The 17,602-nt window shown below is 53.0% G+C and overlaps 1 protein-coding gene across 2 annotated transcripts; it reads left to right on the forward strand.

Moving 5' to 3' along the window:
- The first annotated feature begins 126 nt into the window (after positions 1 to 126).
- On the forward strand, positions 127 to 15,416 carry MCM2 (minichromosome maintenance complex component 2). 2 transcript variants are annotated; one of them, XM_065075650.1, is made up of 17 exons: positions 127 to 261; positions 1,095 to 1,568; positions 2,692 to 2,882; positions 3,422 to 3,597; positions 4,446 to 4,709; positions 5,669 to 5,888; positions 6,179 to 6,386; positions 7,624 to 7,758; positions 8,477 to 8,668; positions 9,336 to 9,429; positions 9,880 to 10,130; positions 10,364 to 10,490; positions 10,715 to 10,827; positions 10,952 to 11,188; positions 11,946 to 12,128; positions 13,650 to 13,805; positions 14,698 to 15,416. In XM_065075650.1, exons 3-17 carry the CDS (start codon positions 2,875 to 2,877, stop codon positions 14,806 to 14,808), a joined length of 2,475 nt encoding a protein of 824 aa, XP_064931722.1. In that variant the 5' UTR covers positions 127 to 261; positions 1,095 to 1,568; positions 2,692 to 2,874; the 3' UTR covers positions 14,809 to 15,416. The 2 variants fall into 2 exon arrangements, with proteins under 2 accessions (XP_064931722.1, XP_005507583.2); XM_005507526.4 differs by lacking the exons at positions 127 to 261; positions 1,095 to 1,568 and adding an exon at positions 1,700 to 1,816.
- The last annotated feature ends 2,186 nt before the right edge of the window (positions 15,417 to 17,602 follow it).

Below are 17,602 nucleotides of genomic sequence, written 5' to 3' on the forward strand. Positions count from 1 at the left end.
GAGAGAGGTTCTGTCAAGTAGGCCAAAATAAATAGCGGCGTCAACCAATGGGAAGGGGTGGGAGGCGGGACTCGAGGGGCGGGCCTGACGCGATTTAAAGGCGCCCTGTGGCGGTCGCTTCGCTTACGACCAGTGCGGCCCTCAGCTGCCTGGGCGCCTTTCAGCGCGATCGTGTTTGAATGTGAACTGCTGTCCGGGTCTTCCCTCTTCCAATTTCGGCTGTATGGACCGGAGTTTGTGAGCAATTGCATCACTTATTTTGTATGTTTGCTATTATTATTTTCACTTCCTTTGCTGTCCTATTAAGCTGTTCTTATCTGAACCCATAAGCCTCTCCCTTCTCTTTTGATTCTCTCCCCCATCCCACTTGGGAGGGGGAGTGAGCAAGTGGCTTCATGGCCGTTGTTGCTAGCTGGGGTTAAACCACAACAGGGTCCAAGCTCAAAGGCTCAGCAGGCACTGACATCTCTGCGTTATAGAAAGGATGCTTCTGTTTAAAGGGAGGTGGAGCATTTCTGCCTAAAATGTGCCTTGGTAACACAGCCAGGAGTAAAATCCATGTCTTCCCACTTGTAGCTTCAGGCACTAACTAATTGAACTTGCTACCTCCCACATAACTGTGTCACCATGAGAGATTTTGCTTCCTAATCCACCTGATGTGCTCTCAAGCACAACACTGCTTGTAGCTGGCACATAGATGTGGTCCATGTCCATCCTTCTGAGCAGGACAGACAGAAAAGCTGCCCATCCAGTGCTTGGAGAGACAGTGGCACCCTGTGGTGGCACCGGTTCATCACAGCGTGTCACCTAGGGGTCAGGCAGCACCTTAATGGGTTCTGGTCTGCCTTTAAGCCATGATGGCCTCTAGTAGCCCACGGGCATCTCCGGGGGTCCATGTTTCACTCTGAGCCCCAGCCAGGTCTCCACCATGTGTCACAGATGAGGATGAGCCACTCTCCTATTTATATCATGATGCTCCTGCTTTGCTATATTCGTACCAGGCTGAATCACCCAGCTTGGCTCCTGGAAGAGCCACATCTATGGTTGTCAACTGCCTCTTCAGTCGCTTTTCCTTCTGGTGTCTTCTGTTTCAGGGTGACTGTCCCGCATCTGACTGCAGCCGATAGCAGAAATAGCCTGACACTAAACAGTGGTCAGAAACCCTCCAGAGAGGACAGCTCTCCAAAATCCAAAGCATCTGTTATTATGCAGATATGTGGCCTGGAATGGACATGTTCCACCTCCTTGCCAAACATCAGCCCGTTGCTTGTTTTGCCTCTATAAATTCCTCTTCCAGTTTCTATAGGACATGTTCTTCATTTCTTCTCCTAAGTGGTGTTGCTCCAAGCAGAGGCAGCTGGGTCTGTTCCGCAGAATGGCACCGATTAGCTCCTCGTTTCTGTTGTTACACACGGACTCGCACAAAAAATACCCAAACACCAGAACCCTCTTTTCCACCTCATCTAGTTTTACTGGGAACCTGAATAAAGCGGATTTAAGCATCTCTGCTATGGCTCAGCAGCTGACCTGCCCAAGCCAGACTTGATTTTAGCTGTGGAGCAGCAGAGGTGAGTGCAGGGACACGGGAGTCCCCGGCGGGAAGGGACACCTCTAGCCCGGAGAGAAATGCCCACATGTTTGCCCAATTTGCCAAAATTTGCCACAGTTTGCAGCTCCAGCCCTTCAAGAGCCCGAGCTCCGCCCCTTCCCTGGCCCCGCCCCCGAGCTAGTCCATTATTCATGAGCTTTCGCGCGCTTTTGTTGCCCACGTGACTGTTTTCGCGCGGAATCCGGCGGGCAGGAAGAAGCGATGGCGGTGAGCGGCGGGTCTGGGGTTCGGAGCGGAGCGGGCCGATCGGGGTGACCCCCGCTCCCCGCGGGGTGCGGGGCTCGGTTCCTCCCCGCCGCGGCACTGCGGGCAGGGTCCCCGGGGGGTTTCGGGGGGTGGGATAGGGGTGCGCCCGCCCAGGACACCCTAAATGCTGCGGGAACTTTCCCATGTGCCCCGCACCGGAGAACAGCCCGGGGTTTGGGGGGATCGGAGGCTTTCCTGCGCTCCGGCTGCCCTGGGCTCGGGGCATGGATTGCACCCCCATTCTCCCATGCGTTTCTGTTGTCATTTTTCAAAGAAACTAATTATTTTAACCTTCCACGCTTCGGGAATGTAAGGAACGTTTATCGAAGGAATGTTGTTTTTACAAAACTAAGGAGCTGCTGCCTGACCCCAGCGAGGAAGGACTGAGAGACATCAGACTATGAATCCTTAATGTAAAACAAAGGCTCTTTTAACTAATCCCGGAATGCATACTGATACCTATATTTCCAAGTTAATCTAGGGGGAAGGGTAACCAAAGAGCCAGGAACCCATATTTTAAATAGATTGATGAGGGGAAGGGTATTGTTAGGATGAGATGAATGAAATATGTAAACTGAGGCAGGCGTAGGGTAGAACACCCGATCTTGCAAAATCATTATTAAAATACGCTTCACTAAGAGATCCTGCCTGGGCCTATTATATTTGCAAGGTAATTGTTTCCTACAGGGAAAAAGGATTTATTGCGGATCCATGTCCCCCTTCTGAGCACTGCAGAGGCTCCTGCAAGCGCTGACCCCTCTGCCCCCAGGGCCCGGTGCGGGGGAGGGGGGTGTCCTGGCCACCCCAGCCCTCACCCCCTCTCTCCGTCATTGCAGGACTCCTCCGAGTCGCAGGCAGTGGCCACCAGCCCGGTGCGCAGCTCCCGCCGCGGCGATGCCTTCACGTCCAGCCCTGGCCGGGACCTGCCCCCCTTCGAGGATGAGTCCGAGGGGCTCCTGGGGACCGGGGGGCTCCCCGATGAGGACGAGGAAGAAGGGGAAGAGCTGATCGGGGAAGGGATGGAAAGGTAAGGACAGCGGTGGGAGGTGGCTCTTGGGGAATGGTGTCGGAGGATGTGGTTTTACTAACGGGGGTGACACAGGATGGGTTCTCAGCCATGGTTGGGTCTCTCTGCGGTGCTGGTAGCTGGGGTGAGGGGCTGAAGAGCTGCTGGACAGTGGAGAAAGGTCCAGGCATGGTGTCATTTGAGTCCTGGAAGAACTGAGCGAATTACAAGCAAAGTGCCATTGCGATCCGGTGTGGGTAAATCAGGATGTCCCTGGATACAAGACGTGTATCCAGCCCAGCTCCTTACTTCTGCGGCCATAGATTTTAACGTTTTTTCACTCAGCCAGGCCTGCTGACAAGCTAGTGAACTTTACAATACAAAGGCTGGAATGCCAGCACTCATAGCCCTGGTGCTGCAGCCCTTGGTACTGCTGTTGTGAAGTGTCTTCCTGCTCAACACGTTCTTCTGCAGAACAACTGACACCAGTAATAGCCAGAGAAGGGCTGGAGAAGCACTTTCTGAGCCCAGGCTGATTCGGTGCTGTGTGTGTGTGCCAGGGACTACCGCCCCATCCCCGAGCTGGACGCCTATGAAGCAGAGGGCCTGGCCTTGGACGATGAAGACGTGGAGGAGCTGACGGCCAGCCAGCGGGAAGCCGCCGAGCGCGTCATGAGGCAGCGAGACCGCGAGCTGGAACAGGGCATGGGCCGCATGAGGAGGGGGCTGCTTTACGGTAGGTGGAGATCGTGGAATCATGAAATCATACAATAGGTTGGGTTGAAGGGACCTTCCCAGCTCCCCCAGTGCCCCCCCTGCCATGAGCAGGGACATCTTCACCAGCTCAGGTTGCTCAGAGCCCCGTCCAGCCTGGCCTGGGATGTCTCCAGGGATGGTTCATCCACCACCTCTCTGGCCAACCTGGGCCAGTGTTTTACCAGATGAGCTGAATTAAGTGCACAGCCGATCCCCAGGTGGTTGACTGTAACCCGGCCTTTGTGGGGGAGCTGGACTCTCACCCTCAGAGTAGGGGCGGGGTCTCTAGAGTTCCATGGTGTTTGGGTTCTTAGTGAAACCCCAGGCTGTAGGCTTGGCTGGACTTCAAATGTGTGATCACTTTGATTTGAGCTTCCTAGGAGCTCATTTGGTGTGTTCTTCTCTTTCTGTGTTTGCTGCTAAAACAAACTCAGGATCCTGGGCCTATATCACAGGTTTGGGATTCTACCAAATGTATGTTGTAGAGTTTGTTGGTGTTCCTATAGGTGCTTTTGTGAGCTGGATGGGAGGGGCCTTTGATGCACTTGAAAGCCCATTCCTTAGCTTTTCTCCCTCAGTGCGTTGATGGACACGACTGTGCTGTTGCATAGAAATCTTCTTGTTCACCTTCATGAAGTCTTTAGCTACATTCTGGGAGATGTAGGATCCAGGCTAGACTGGATTTAGGCTGGCCCTGGGATGGCTCTTGGTTTGTATCCCAGGCTCTGACCATTTTGCTTCCACAGCCCGTGCGATCCAGCTGTGGCTAATCCAAAGAGTGGGAATGGCCATCCCAGCTCGTTCACAATTTTTCCTCCCAACCCTTAGATAGTGACGATGAAGACGAAGACCGTCCTTCACGCAAGAGACGACTGGCAGAACGAGCTGCTGATGGCGTGGAAGAGGAAGACGAAGACATGATTGAGAGCATTGAGAACCTGGAAGACATGAAAGGGCATTCGGTGAGGGAGTGGGTTTCCATGGCCGCTCCCCGGCTGGAGATCTACCACCGCTTCAAGAACTTCCTGAAGACCCATGTGGATGAACATGGCCACAATGTCTTCAAGGAGAGGATCAGCGACATGTGCAAAGGTAGGGCTGGGTGATCAGACGTTCTTTACTCCTCATGTGCTCACGGAACTTTGCAGTGATCCAGTCCACGGGTGGATTTTGTCTGCCTGCTCTGTTTGTCCCAGACGTGGAGTCAGCACTTTAAGAAACTCAGATGCTGGTGAAGATAAATGAATAATGGAAACATGTCTGCTATCTTTGATTCTGGCTGACTAATTAGCAGGCCCCTGGTGTCTGCCGCTCATTAATATTCATATCGTAGAAACGCCAGCAAAAGAATATGTGGGGCAGCAGACAGCGGTCTGCATGTTTGTGATCTGAGAGAGACAACAATTGCTGCCTGTGCCAGCTACTTTCTCACACTGGAAACTGGATTATTCAGTGAGGGGACGCGAATAGACTTCGTGACTTTGAAAATCATGTCAGTGTTGTGTCCTCGTATTCCAACCAAGCACTGCCAGAAGAAGCCGTCATTAAGGCTGTCACTGATAAATTTTAAAAGCAGAATTTGTCACATTTAGGAGCAGCTCATGTAGCTGCAGTTGTTTGGATATCTGCTCTATATTGAAGCAGAAGCTTGAGTAGTGGGTCAGAGTCAGTGTCGTACTGCTAGGAGACAAAAAGCATTTGTCTTGTCCCTTCCCAGGAATGTAAGATGCAGGTTTTTGCCAGCCATTCAGCACACTTGTCTCTCCTATTAACTTGTTTCCTGGAGATCTGTGGGAGGGTTGTGTGTTGGGCTGAGGCTTTTGAGTCTCAGGAGCAGCAAGCCTGGGAAATATCTGTGCTGGAGAGAAACAATCACAATCTTGGTACTGATGAAGCATTTGTCAGAGAAATCAGTTTTTAAAAAGAGTTTTCCACCCATTTTCAAATTGTTGACCTCTAAAGATATTCCAGGGAAGGTGCAGACAGCTGCAGGATACACGCCTGAGGAGTGGGCAGGTTGAAAATAGCATTCACACAATCTTTTTCTTAAGAGAACAGAGAGAGTCTGGTGGTGAACTACGAGGACCTGGCAGCCCAGGAGCACGTCCTTGCCTACTTTCTGCCTGAGGCCCCCGCAGAAATGCTGAAGATCTTTGATGAAGCAGCCAAGGAAGTGGTGTTGGCCATGTACCCCAAATATGATCGTATTGCTCAGGAGATCCACGTCCGTATCTCCCACCTCCCTCTGGTGGAAGAGTTGCGGTCGCTCAGGTAAGAACTAATAGCAGGGGCTTTGGGGTGCTCGGGAGAACCAATCTGCAAGCAAAAGAACTTGTGTGGGTAAGTCCAACAGGATGACTGAGCTTATTACAGAAAATAAAGTCAACTAAGGGTGAACTTCCAATGTCCCCAAAGGTAAAACACAAACCCTGTGAGTAAACTCCTACTGATACCCGTTTCTTACTAAGCCTTTGGGAGTTGTGCCTTGGATCAGGGGTGTTTCTGGAAGGCGTTGTGCCTTCTGTGCCCTGCAGGCATCCAGCATCTCTGTCTTTCCTCAGGCAACTGCACTTGAACCAGCTGATCCGGACCAGCGGAGTGGTGACGAGCTGCACGGGGGTCCTGCCTCAGCTCAGCATGGTCAAGTACAACTGCAGCAAGTGCAGCTTCATCCTGGGACCCTTTTTCCAGTCCCAGAACCAGGAGGTGAAACCCGGCTCCTGTCCAGAGTGTCAGTCTCTTGGCCCCTTTGAAATCAATATGGAAGAGGTAAGAGCCAGGCTTGCCCAGATGGGTCTGTCTGTGCTGCCCTGGCTGCCGCACTGCCTGTGTTGTCCCAAAAATAGTGTTCTGTCACCTGATGTGCACAAAGAAAGAGCCAAATTGGAGCAAACAGAGAAAGATACTGTTTATTAGAGTTGCACAAGCCTGGATGCTGATATAGAGCCAGCATGCCAGCAAGAAAAGTAACAGCCATTATATACAAAATCTTACCACTGCATTCACACCCTGAAGAGCCAATTGGTTACACATTTGCATATTGCATTACATAATCATTTTAGTGCATGATGAGCAGCATTCAGCTAAAGAACACCTTATCCAACAGTCTCGAGATTGGTGTTAAAGCCAGACTCAGCTAATTGTGCAGGCTTCAAAATGTCTAAAGCTGCACAGTCAGTAGTGTCTGTAGTTTGTGACCGGGTGTTTTGCAAGTCACTCTTATCTTTGTTAGATGAGTGAACTGACCTAAAACTGACAGGAGTTATGTATCTTTAGGTTAGCGATTGCAGACAGGAGTGATCGTTTAAAATTGTAATGACAACACCAGCCTGGCCTTGGCTTCCACCCATTGAACATTTTTGGTGCTGGGAGAGGGGTCTCCTGCTATATCCAGGGGTCTCTGAAGACAGATCTTGTCTATTTGAGCTCTTGAACTGAATCTGCCCAGTTTAGCAGTCAAAAGTAGTTTACTGCCTCATTCTAAGTGGTTTTGGCTTAATCTTTTGCCACAGTAATTTCTGTGGTACAGTTACCTGTCCATCCTGTAGAAATGCAGACACAGACTGTCCAGCTCTCCTCCTTCCCAAGTAGTATTTCCCGATACTGATTTTCCCAATGAGTATTTCCTGATCTGACAGCTAATGAAACTAAAGGACAGCAAGAAAATCTTTGACATGGAGCTTCTTACTTTAATTCTTTGCTTTGCCGACTTTAACTATCACAAGCGGAGCATCCTCCTCTCAGGAACTTGTCCGGTATTTGGGTGGACAAACGCTGTGCAGGCTGGAGCACAGTGGTGAGATGTGCCCAAGGGGTTTCCTGTCCCCAGTGTTGTCTGTCACACCCTGGAATTGCTGCTTACAACCTGTATTGTCCCATGCCCATGGTTTCTAACCAAAGTATAATACATCATTGGGTGTGCCTTCTCTACAGAGTTGCCTTTGAAAAGCATCGGCCGTGTTGATGCTGGCCAGACTTGCTTGGTAACTTTTCTGTTGTTCTGCAGACGGTCTATCAGAACTACCAGCGCATCAAAATCCAGGAGAGCCCTGGGAAGGTGGCTGCGGGCAGGCTGCCCCGCTCCAAGGATGCCATTCTCCTCGCCGATCTGGTTGACAGCTGCAAGCCAGGGGATGAGATTGTGAGTACGGTGTTAAACTCAAGTATGGGGTGAGCACTGAGCATTCTTAAGCTCTGACAATGACAGTACAGCAACATTTGTGGGGCTGTGGGGAGGGATTTGCCTCAGATGCATTTGAGCAGCTACTTCTGAGACTGGTATCAGTGAGGGACCCGAAACTGAACCTTGAATCCTTGGGTCAGTTTGGGCCCCTCATGCCAAGAAAGCCCTTGAGGTGCTGGAGCAAGTTGAGGGAAGGGAATGGAGCTGGTGAGGGGCTGGAGCACAAGTGTGATGGAGCGGCTGAGGGACCTGGGGGTTTCAGCTGGAGAACAGGAGCTGAGGGGAGACCTTCTGATCTCTGAACTGCCTGAAAGGAGCTTGGAGCCAGGGGGGTCGGGCTCTGCTCCCCAGGAACAAGCGCCAGGAGCAGAGGAAACGGCCTCAAGTTGCACCAGGGGAGGTTGAGGTTGGATCTGGGGAATAATTTCTTCCCCAAAGGGCTGTGGGGCATTGGAACAGGCTGCCCAGGGCAGTGCTGGAGTCACCATCCCTGGAGGGTTGAACAGACGGACATGAGGTTCTCAGGACACGGGGCAGTGCCAAGGGTGGGGGAACGGTTGGACTTGATGAGGATTTCTTCCAACCAAAATGACTCTGTGATTCTGTGGTATCTTAAAACAGAGAGGGGGCTGTTTTATACTGTGCAGGCACTGACATCCTATCTCCCGGTTCCCAGGAGCTGACAGGGATCTACCACAACAATTACGATGGCTCCTTGAACACTGCCAACGGGTTCCCAGTGTTCGCGACTGTCATCCTGGCCAACCACATCGCCAAGAAGGACAACAAGCTGGCCGTTGGGGAACTGACTGATGAAGATGTGAAAGTGATTGTGGGTCTGTCCAAGGATGAGCAGATTGGGGAGAAGGTGGGTCAGCCTCGGACATCCCTTCTTTTCCTGTTGGTAGTTTGTCATCACCTGGCAGCTGGATCAGAAAGTGATGGAAGGTGTCAGCTGGCTAAACAGTGGTTAAAGAAACTTGTAGAAATCCCAGGTTCCTCTGAATGATCTTCTGTTTTTCTGTAGCTCTCAGACAGCTGTCGGTGAGAGTGAGTTATAGGGGGGAAGCAATTAAGAAACTTTCCTTGTACTTTTGAGGGTCAAATTTTCTGTTCCTCCTCTTCCTTCTCTGTGCCTTCCACATGACAACAGAGCTGGAAGACGGGTGACAGGCACTCAGGCACTGAGTATATCTGACCATTGTTTTCTCTCCCCATGTCTTAAAAGCGAAGTGGAGGAAGCGTTCTGAGGGGCCAGTGCTTGCATCTCCATTTCTCTTAAAGGGGGTGTTATTAGGGTGTTATTATTTAGCTTAACCTGTGGTAGAGATCTTAGCTTTGCTTCTCTCTGCAAGCCAAGACCTGAATTAAATACTTGAAAGAAAAAAGCCCCCTCACCTTGGATAATGAAAGACTCTTTGGAGACAGCAGTATCATACGGGTAACACAGATTCAGTACCTTGTTGATGTTCATGCCATATTCTGTCCCGAATGAGAAATGGTGTTCCCTGGACAACTCCTGGCTTTCCTTTCAGATTTTTGCCAGCATTGCCCCGTCTATTTACGGACACGAAGATATCAAGAGGGGCTTGGCTTTAGCTCTCTTCGGTGGGGAGCCCAAAAACCCAGGTGAGTCCCTTGTGTCACCCGGGGCTGCTTCACTCAGCTGAAGGCAAAGGGACCTGGGTTTGTCTGCGCTGTTGCAATGGGAGGGTGAGAGTCATCTGTGTGTCTTGGTGGCAGACTGAGGGATATCTGTGATGGAAGTGGCTGCGTTCAGCACCCTGAAAACTCTGGTGTGACGGTAGAAAATTGAAAACAGCTCCTGCTGCAAACCTGAGCGTGTTTTTATTCCTCCTCCTCGAGGAGGTCACGCTTGATGCCCATTCAGAGATCTGACCTTTTGGCATCCTGATTTGTTATTATCTCCTTAGAAGGATGTGTTCAGCAAGGTTAGAAAGGCTGTTTTACACATGACCGCTTCCGAAGCCGACTTGCTTTTTCCTTCAACTTGCCTGTAAGGTGGTTTCCCTGCCCACTGTTTGCCTTTCCAATGTTTCTCTCCCATTACTGTTGTAGGCGGCAAACACAAAGTCCGTGGCGACATCAACGTGCTTCTGTGCGGAGACCCCGGTACTGCGAAATCCCAGTTTCTTAAATACATCGAGAAGGCGTCCAGCAGAGCGATCTTCACCACTGGCCAGGGCGCTTCTGCCGTGGGCCTCACAGCCTACGTGCAGAGACACCCGGTCAGCAAGGAGTGGACGTTGGAGGCCGGAGCGCTGGTGCTGGCTGACAGGGGCGTCTGCCTCATCGACGAGTTCGACAAGGTGGGTCCCACATCGGCTCTGGGAAGGATTAGCCGTGGAGGGACTGGTTGTAACCTCAGCTATGAGGAGATGCTCTAACTCATGGTGCTGTCTCCCAGCTGACCAAGGTTCCTGCAGTTTGCTCAGGCTGTCACTGGCCCATCGTGCGGTTTGTCACCTTCTCAGAGCCTCAGGAGCTGATTCCTCTCAGTGTGCTGGCGTAGTTTCAGTTCGTCATTCTTCCGTTCTTGTAGATGAATGATCAGGATAGGACCAGCATCCACGAAGCCATGGAACAGCAAAGCATTTCCATCTCCAAAGCAGGCATTGTCACGTCCTTGCAAGCCCGCTGTACTGTTATTGCTGCTGCCAATCCCATAGGTAAGTGCTGAGGGACCACAGGACCGTCTCGGGCTACCAGCATCAGTCTGTGTGGTCCTGAGAACTGCGGCACAGCTTCCCCTCTCTCTGCCTGGTTCCTCCAGTCTGGAGCAGAGATCAAGTGAGCAGTGAGGTCTCCAGTAAAGCGCCCGAGGTCTGTGCTTGCTGCAAAGCTTCAGCCTTGGCGCCTGTGTTGGACTTTGATGTTTGTCTCTGTGCTCCAGGTGGGCGATATGACCCATCGTTGACTTTCTCGGAGAATGTAGACCTGACAGAGCCCATCATCTCTCGCTTTGATATCCTGTGTGTGGTGAGGGACACAGTGGACCCAGTGCAGGTACGAGCTGTGCCATGAACCTGAGCTTGTGCTGGACTTGTGATGCTGCTCTTGGGATGCTCAGCTGCAACTGCCTGCTGAGTTTTGCTATCCAGTGAGTGTCTTCAGTGTCTGTTATTTGTAGGATGAAATGCTCGCCCGGTTCGTTGTTGGCAGCCACATCAAGCACCACCCAGGTAGCAAAGAGGCCGTCAACGCCGATGAGGTCGTTCTTCCCAACACATATGGGGTTGAACCCATTCCCCAGGAGATCCTGAGGAAATATATCGTCTACGCCAAAGAGAAGGTCCATCCCAAACTCAACCAGATGGACCAGGACAAGGTGGCCCGGATGTACAGTGACCTCAGGAAAGAGTCTATGGTGAGAATACTGAGGAGAGAAGTACATCTCTAGACTGCAAATCAGCCTGAGATGGCTCCAGCATATGTTGACACCTTCTTGCCATTCCTGTCACAAAAGTCTGTGCCACTGTTCTGTGAGAGACTGGCAGATCCTGCAGTGTGTGCTGAACAGATGATTCCTCATCTGAATGCAGAGTCTTGCCTCTTGCTGATCTGTGGACTGATAGACTGGACACATGTACTAGTGCCTCCAGTGACAAAGTCTTTGTATTGTCACCTAGTCTGGCGGGCCCACAGGAGAAGTTTGCATCCATCCATATGCTACTGGTACATTACAGGGGGCCGTTCTGTGTAGAAATGCCATTCTCTTTTGTCCATGTGATCTCTCAGGCTGGTTTCATCCTCTCCAAGTGGAAGGTGAATTCGTTGAGGTCAGAGGGAGATGTTTGGAGTTTGGGAAAACTAATTTTCTAATGGTTTTTTGTTGTTGTTGTTTTCAATTCCTCCTAAAAGTTGCTGGGAGAAATGGGATTGATGTTCCTGGAAAGGCACTAAACAGTGGGAAAGAGGGACCTCATGGAGCATCCCCTCGCACCCTGCTGAATTAAAATGTGGAGCAGGGGAGCCTGTACCACTGCAGAAGGTGCCAGCAGGTGGCAGAGCCTCCTCAGCCTGGGAGCCCTGCAAAGCCCAGGAGCAGCTCCCCACAGCTGAAGGAGATCCTGGGTCAGAAGCCTTTGCTCCATGTCTTTAACCTCCTTCTCTCCCCCGCTTAGGCGACCGGCAGCATCCCCATCACGGTGCGTCACATCGAGTCCATGATCCGCATGGCCGAGGCTCACGCCCGCATGCACCTGCGGGACTATGTGGTGGAGGACGATGTCAATATGGCCATCCGGGTGATGCTGGAGAGCTTCATCGACACGCAGAAGTTCAGCGTCATGCGGAGCATGCGCAAGGTGGGCACTGGCCGAGCTGCGGCTGTAGCTGCGGCCCAGGCTCTGTGGGTTCAGCTGCACCCTCCTCACACCACCCCGGCTGTGGGGAGAGACCCTTCCCTCCTCTGTGGGGTCTGTCCTGCAGCGTCAGGTGCTGAGCAGGTTTGGGAGGGGATTCTGCCCCCCTGTGCTCTGGTGAGACCCCCCTGCAGTGCTGGTCCAGCTCTGGGTCCTCAGCACAGACACGGAGCTGCTGGAGAGGGGCCGGAGGAGCCACAGAAATGATCCGAGGCTGGAACAGCTCTGCTGGGAGGACAGGCTGAGAGAACTGGGGTGTTCAGCTGGAGAGGAGAAGCTCCGGGGAGACCTTATTGCACCTTTCAGTGCTTAAAAGGGGCCGATAAGAAAGATGGGGACAGACTTTTAGCAGGGCCTGTTGTGATAGGACAAGGAGGGATGGTTTTAAACTAAAGGAAGGGAGGTTTAGAGTAGATACAAGGAAGAAATTGTTGCCCTGAGGGTGGTGAGAGCCTGGCCCAGGTTGGCCAGAGAGGTGGTGGATGAACCATCCCTGGAGACATCCCAGGCCAGGCTGGACGGGGCTCTGAGCAACCTGAGCTGGTGAAGATGTCCCTGCTCATGGCAGGGGGGGCACTGGGGGAGCTGGGAAGGTCCCTTCAACACAAACTATTCTGCTGGGGGTCTGAAGGCCCCTACATGAGTGCCCTTCCTCAGTCTGTGGCGGGGCAATGTTTTTGTTGGGGCTGTGAAGGAAATGTAGCCCAAGCCTCTGTATCAAAAGTACTGCCAGGTGTCTCTTTTTTTTTTGACACCTTCCCTGCCATTTTGGCACAGGACTCCCGCTGCTGTTGCTGCCAGGTGATCAAGCCGAGCAGGCAGTTTGTTTCTTTATATTTTTTCTATGGCTCCTCGGGAGACAGTTACCGCAGGGCAGCACTCAGTGGTTTTGTGCCCAGTCTGCCCTTTTCTCCGAGTGGCAAGGGCTGGCTCCAAAGAGCCCTTGGCTGGCCACAGCCTGGCATTTATCCACTCGGAGTGTCTGCCCTCAGTCTGGACAACTCCCGGCCTCTCTCTCTGGCTGCAAACAGCCAAGCGTGAGCGTCTGCGGGGAGGCACGGGGCAGTCGAGTGAGAGCAGCTGCTCTGCACCCGCCCCAGAACCAGCCCTCCCAGGGCTGCTCCCCCCGCGGGCAGCACCCCCAGCAATGCCCTGACACCCCAGAGAGGCTCCAGGGCCCCCCCGAGACTTCAGATGGGTGTAAGAGCCCCTGACAGAGGAATGTCGTGGGGGTCACAGGGCTGTGTTTCAACCGCCTGTGCAGGTGGCAGCTTGGCAAGGCTGAAGTCCCTTAAGACACGCTAAGGCCACAGCTGACAGCAGTGTCATTTGGTTCCCCTGGTGGTGTCATTTGGTTCCCTCTATGCTCTGTGGGAGGAGGGGCTGGGTTGGCGTGGGCACGGGAGACCTGCAGTGTGTCCTTCGGTTCCTGACCCGCTTGCCTTGTCTCATCCTCCCTCCCAGACGTTTTCCCGCTACCTCTCGTTCAAGCGAGACAACAACGAGCTGCTGCTGTTCATCCTGAAGCAGCTGGTGGCAGAGCAGGTGATGTACCAGAGAAACCGCTACGGGGCCCAGCAAGACACCATAGAAGTCCCAGAGAAGGACCTGCTGGATAAGGTATGGGCTTGTTGTAACAAGCTGGCTCTGGGCTTGGTTCCTGCTCTCTGCGTGCAGCTTCAGAACCAGACGTGCTCTCAGACTTTTAACTTCCCTTCCTGAGTTACGGCACCAGGAAAAAACCTGGTGTTAATTTACCCAGGAAATCAGGGCTGTCTCATCTGCCTCTGCTCCTCTCTTCTCTGGGAGTGCCAAATTCTTTCCCCTCGGTTCTCATGCATCCCCATAAAGCTTTGAGGTTGGAGTGGTAAATCCTGGGGTACGGCTGGTGCTTTGCAGGTGAATGAGAACACAAGGGCCGTGGCACCTGTGTTTGAAGAAGCAATGAGCAGAAGAATTTCTGTTTGCATTAACTTTCCCCGTCCCTGCTGAAGCTCACCCTCCTCCTCCTCAATGCATCCTCATCCTGGCCCAGGGGCAGCGCTCCTGGCTCGGCCTTTCTGTGCAAAGGACTGACCTTGCTTGGCACTAAAGCAGCATTTGATTCCCAGGTTGCTGCTTTTCTGCTCCTTGCATGAAATGTGCAGATAACTACTTCCAGGACCACGGCTTGGTGCTGCCAGTGTCAGCTCCCCCACTCAGAAGCCTCCTGTGAAACTGTCTCCCAGTGGGTGAAGTATTAGGGGCTTTTGGATAGCAGTTCTAGCTCTAGTGGGAGCAAAAGGACGAGCGGAGAGCGGGCGGATGCTGAGACAGCATCCTCTCTGTGCTCAGCTCAGCGCTGCCAAGGCTCCTCCTGACCTGCAGTCTCCCCTGCTGCTGCAGTTCTGGTTCCTGCAGAGCAGAGGTTGCTGACTGGCAAGTTTTATGTGGCTTCTGCTATGGAAAACCACGTGGTTCTTCTGATTTTTGAATAGACGTTTACCTCTCCCCTCCCTCCTCTTCCTCCCAGGCTCGGCAGATCAACATCCACAACCTCTCGGCCTTCTATGACAGCGAAGTGTTCAGGATGAACAGGTTCAGCCGGGATGTGAAGAGGAAGCTGATTGTCCAGCAGTTCTGAGGCTGGAAGCAGAATTCACCACAAAACCTCCATCCTTCAGCCCTCCCGAGAACACAGAGATCGCGATCCAGAGACGCTGAGCTGCACATTCTCTTGCTTGCTTTGTGCCTTATGGATTAAGGGAGTGCTGAGATGCTGAAGACCTTGTAAATAGAACAGAATTTAAGTAGTTAAATTCCCAGCCAACTCTGTTTAGCATCTTCGTTCACTGTTTTGCCTTGTAGCTAGGCACAGCAGGGAGAGAATTGCTGGCCACATGGATGGGATGTTTGCTGTTTGTTTGTCACTAGTTGTTATGGGCTTATCCACAGAAGAGAGCGAGTGGGAGCATTCGAAATGCATTTGTCTGCTTTATCTGCGCCCCTTGGATTGCAAACACCCTCGGGGATTCTCTTTTCCCATCTCTGGCGACTGTGGAGCCTGCTGGGTGATAATTGAGACTGCTTTCAACTCTCCATGAGCCAGCCGGCCTCTCGGCTCCGGGCCTGTGTGCCTGACACTTGACATTTCCCCAGGTGCCCACATGGGTTGACCTTGTGCTTGGTTTCTGCAAGGGAGGGGGGGAACAGAGGGAGATGAGAACTGAAATAAAATGTCACTATTTTTAATATTGGTGGTTATTTGTATGGGCCGTGAAAGCTCCATACAGGCTGGGGCAGGGTCCAGAAGCCTTAGGGAAGGGGCTTCCTCTGCCTTACTGGGTGTTGTCTCTGTGCAGATGTGAATTTGTGGCTGGACTGAAGTGCTGGCACCTACACTGCACCCCATCTCTCACACCCGTTAGCTGAGGGTGATGTACCCATGGCACTGATTTGGGGAGGAGCTCCTGAGGACAGGATGGATGCAGCGTTCATATGCAGCTTTCTTACTGTGTGTTTTGAATACATTTGTTTTCCAATACAGGGGGAAGGAAGAGGGTAATTGAGCAACCTGGGTGCTGGACCAGCTGCTCAGCAGTTTGTGGGGTTGGGTTTGGGTGCAGACACATCTCATGTTCTCTCTGTGAGTTTGTGGGAGCTTCCAGTGCTGGTCTCAGCTGTTGCACATCCTCACTGGGGAGAGATCCCAGGACACGGTTTGTCCCCAGGACAGTGCCATATGGCCACAGTCCCATCCAGGACCGAGTGTCTCCTTCGCTGCCTTGCCTGCTCATCGGAGCACTGATCCATCTGTGGGACTCTCTCCTGTAAATGTTTGTATCACTGTGAGACTGTCCTGTCGCAATACGTCTCCCACCTCCCTTCCTTTCCCACCCCTGGGTTTGACAGCCTTGATCTCACGTCTTGGCTGCTGCTTGGATTCCAGTCTGGGGGAAGCAGTAAACCCTCTCCAAGACGCCGCCGAGGTCTGCAGTGAATGTGCTTTGCCTGGCTGGATTTACGGCACCGTAAGGCACCTCCAGCCTCCTCCTGCCTGTTGCTCAAGAGAATCCATGCTCTGGCTGCTGCAACTCTGTGCTGGCCAGGCAGACGTGTCCCTGGCCGCCGATGCCGTGGGGTTTGTCATGGTGATGTGTGTGTGTGCGTCCGCTCAGCCGGGTTGTTACTGGGGAGCTTGTGGGGCTTGACCCCCGCTGGGGGCTCAGCACATGATTCTCAGCCTGGAGCTGGCTCTGTGTGTTGGTTTGCTGCCTGCCAGCTCCCTCCTGTGTATTTGTTTAACTGTTTTGGCTGCTTCTTTCCCCTCCCACTGGGTGTCTGTCTACCAAGGCTTTCCACAGGCAGCCCACGGAGACGCGTTCCTGGCACGGCCTCCCTGCCCGAGCCAGCCCTTTGCCCCCCAAATGTGCGCCTGGGTCAGACGTGTGTGGGGAGGGCAGAGCCGCCGTGTGCCGGCATCGCGGGGGGAGGCCCAGCGTGTCCCTCAGGGGTGTCAGCACCTCGCGTCCCAAAGCCAGAGGCCACGGCAGAGCCAGCGCTGGGGAGAGCAACCGCCAGCACTCGCACGCTGTGCCCAGCTCTGCGGGAACCCGCATACCTGTCCGGGGAAAACGCTGGTCCTGGTAGCAAAACCAGCAGTAATGAGGGATGAAACCTGCTTGTCAAGCAAACTGAATTTCTGTGTTGAGCACCACCAGGACAAGGGCAGTGACCGTCCCTGTGCTGGGCACTGGGGAGGCCAAACCTCAAACCCTGGGGTCAGTTTTGGGCCCCTCATGTCAAGAAAGCCCTCGAGGTGCTGGAGCGAGTTGAGAGAAGGGAATGGAGCTGGGGAGGGGCTGGAGCACAAGTGTGATGGAGCCGGCTGAGGGACCTGGGGGGTTCAGCTGGAGAACAGGAGCTGAGGGGAGACCTTCTGATCTCTGAACTGCCTGAAAGGAGCTTGGGGCCAGGGGGGTCGGGCTCTGCTCCCCAGGAACAAGCGCCAGGAGCAGAGGAAACGGCCTCAAGTTGTGCCAGGGGAGGTTGAGGTTGGATCTGGGGAACAATTTCTTCCCCAAAGGGCTGTGGGGCATTGGAACAGGCTGCCCAGGGCAGTGCTGGAGTCACCAGCCCTGGAGGGCTGGACAGACGGAGATGGGGTTTTCAGGACACGGGGCAGTGCCAGGGGTGGGGGAACGGTTGAACTTGATGATCTTAAGGGTCTCTTCCAACCCAAATGATTCTATGATTCCATGAGCATTAGGTGTGGGAGGAGAAAGAGGCTTTGCATTGCACTGGACAGATATAAAAATGCTTCCTAAACATGCGCAACCTTGTGAAGGCTCTGCTGTGCCTGTAGTGACCCACACAGAGTTAAATGCATGGCCAAGCGTGTCACCAAAAACCGTGAGAGAATGCACAGGAATGGAGTG

Source organism: Columba livia, chromosome 10 (genome assembly GCF_036013475.1).
Source record: "Columba livia isolate bColLiv1 breed racing homer chromosome 10, bColLiv1.pat.W.v2, whole genome shotgun sequence".
Taxonomy (NCBI): Eukaryota; Metazoa; Chordata; class Aves; order Columbiformes; family Columbidae; genus Columba; species Columba livia.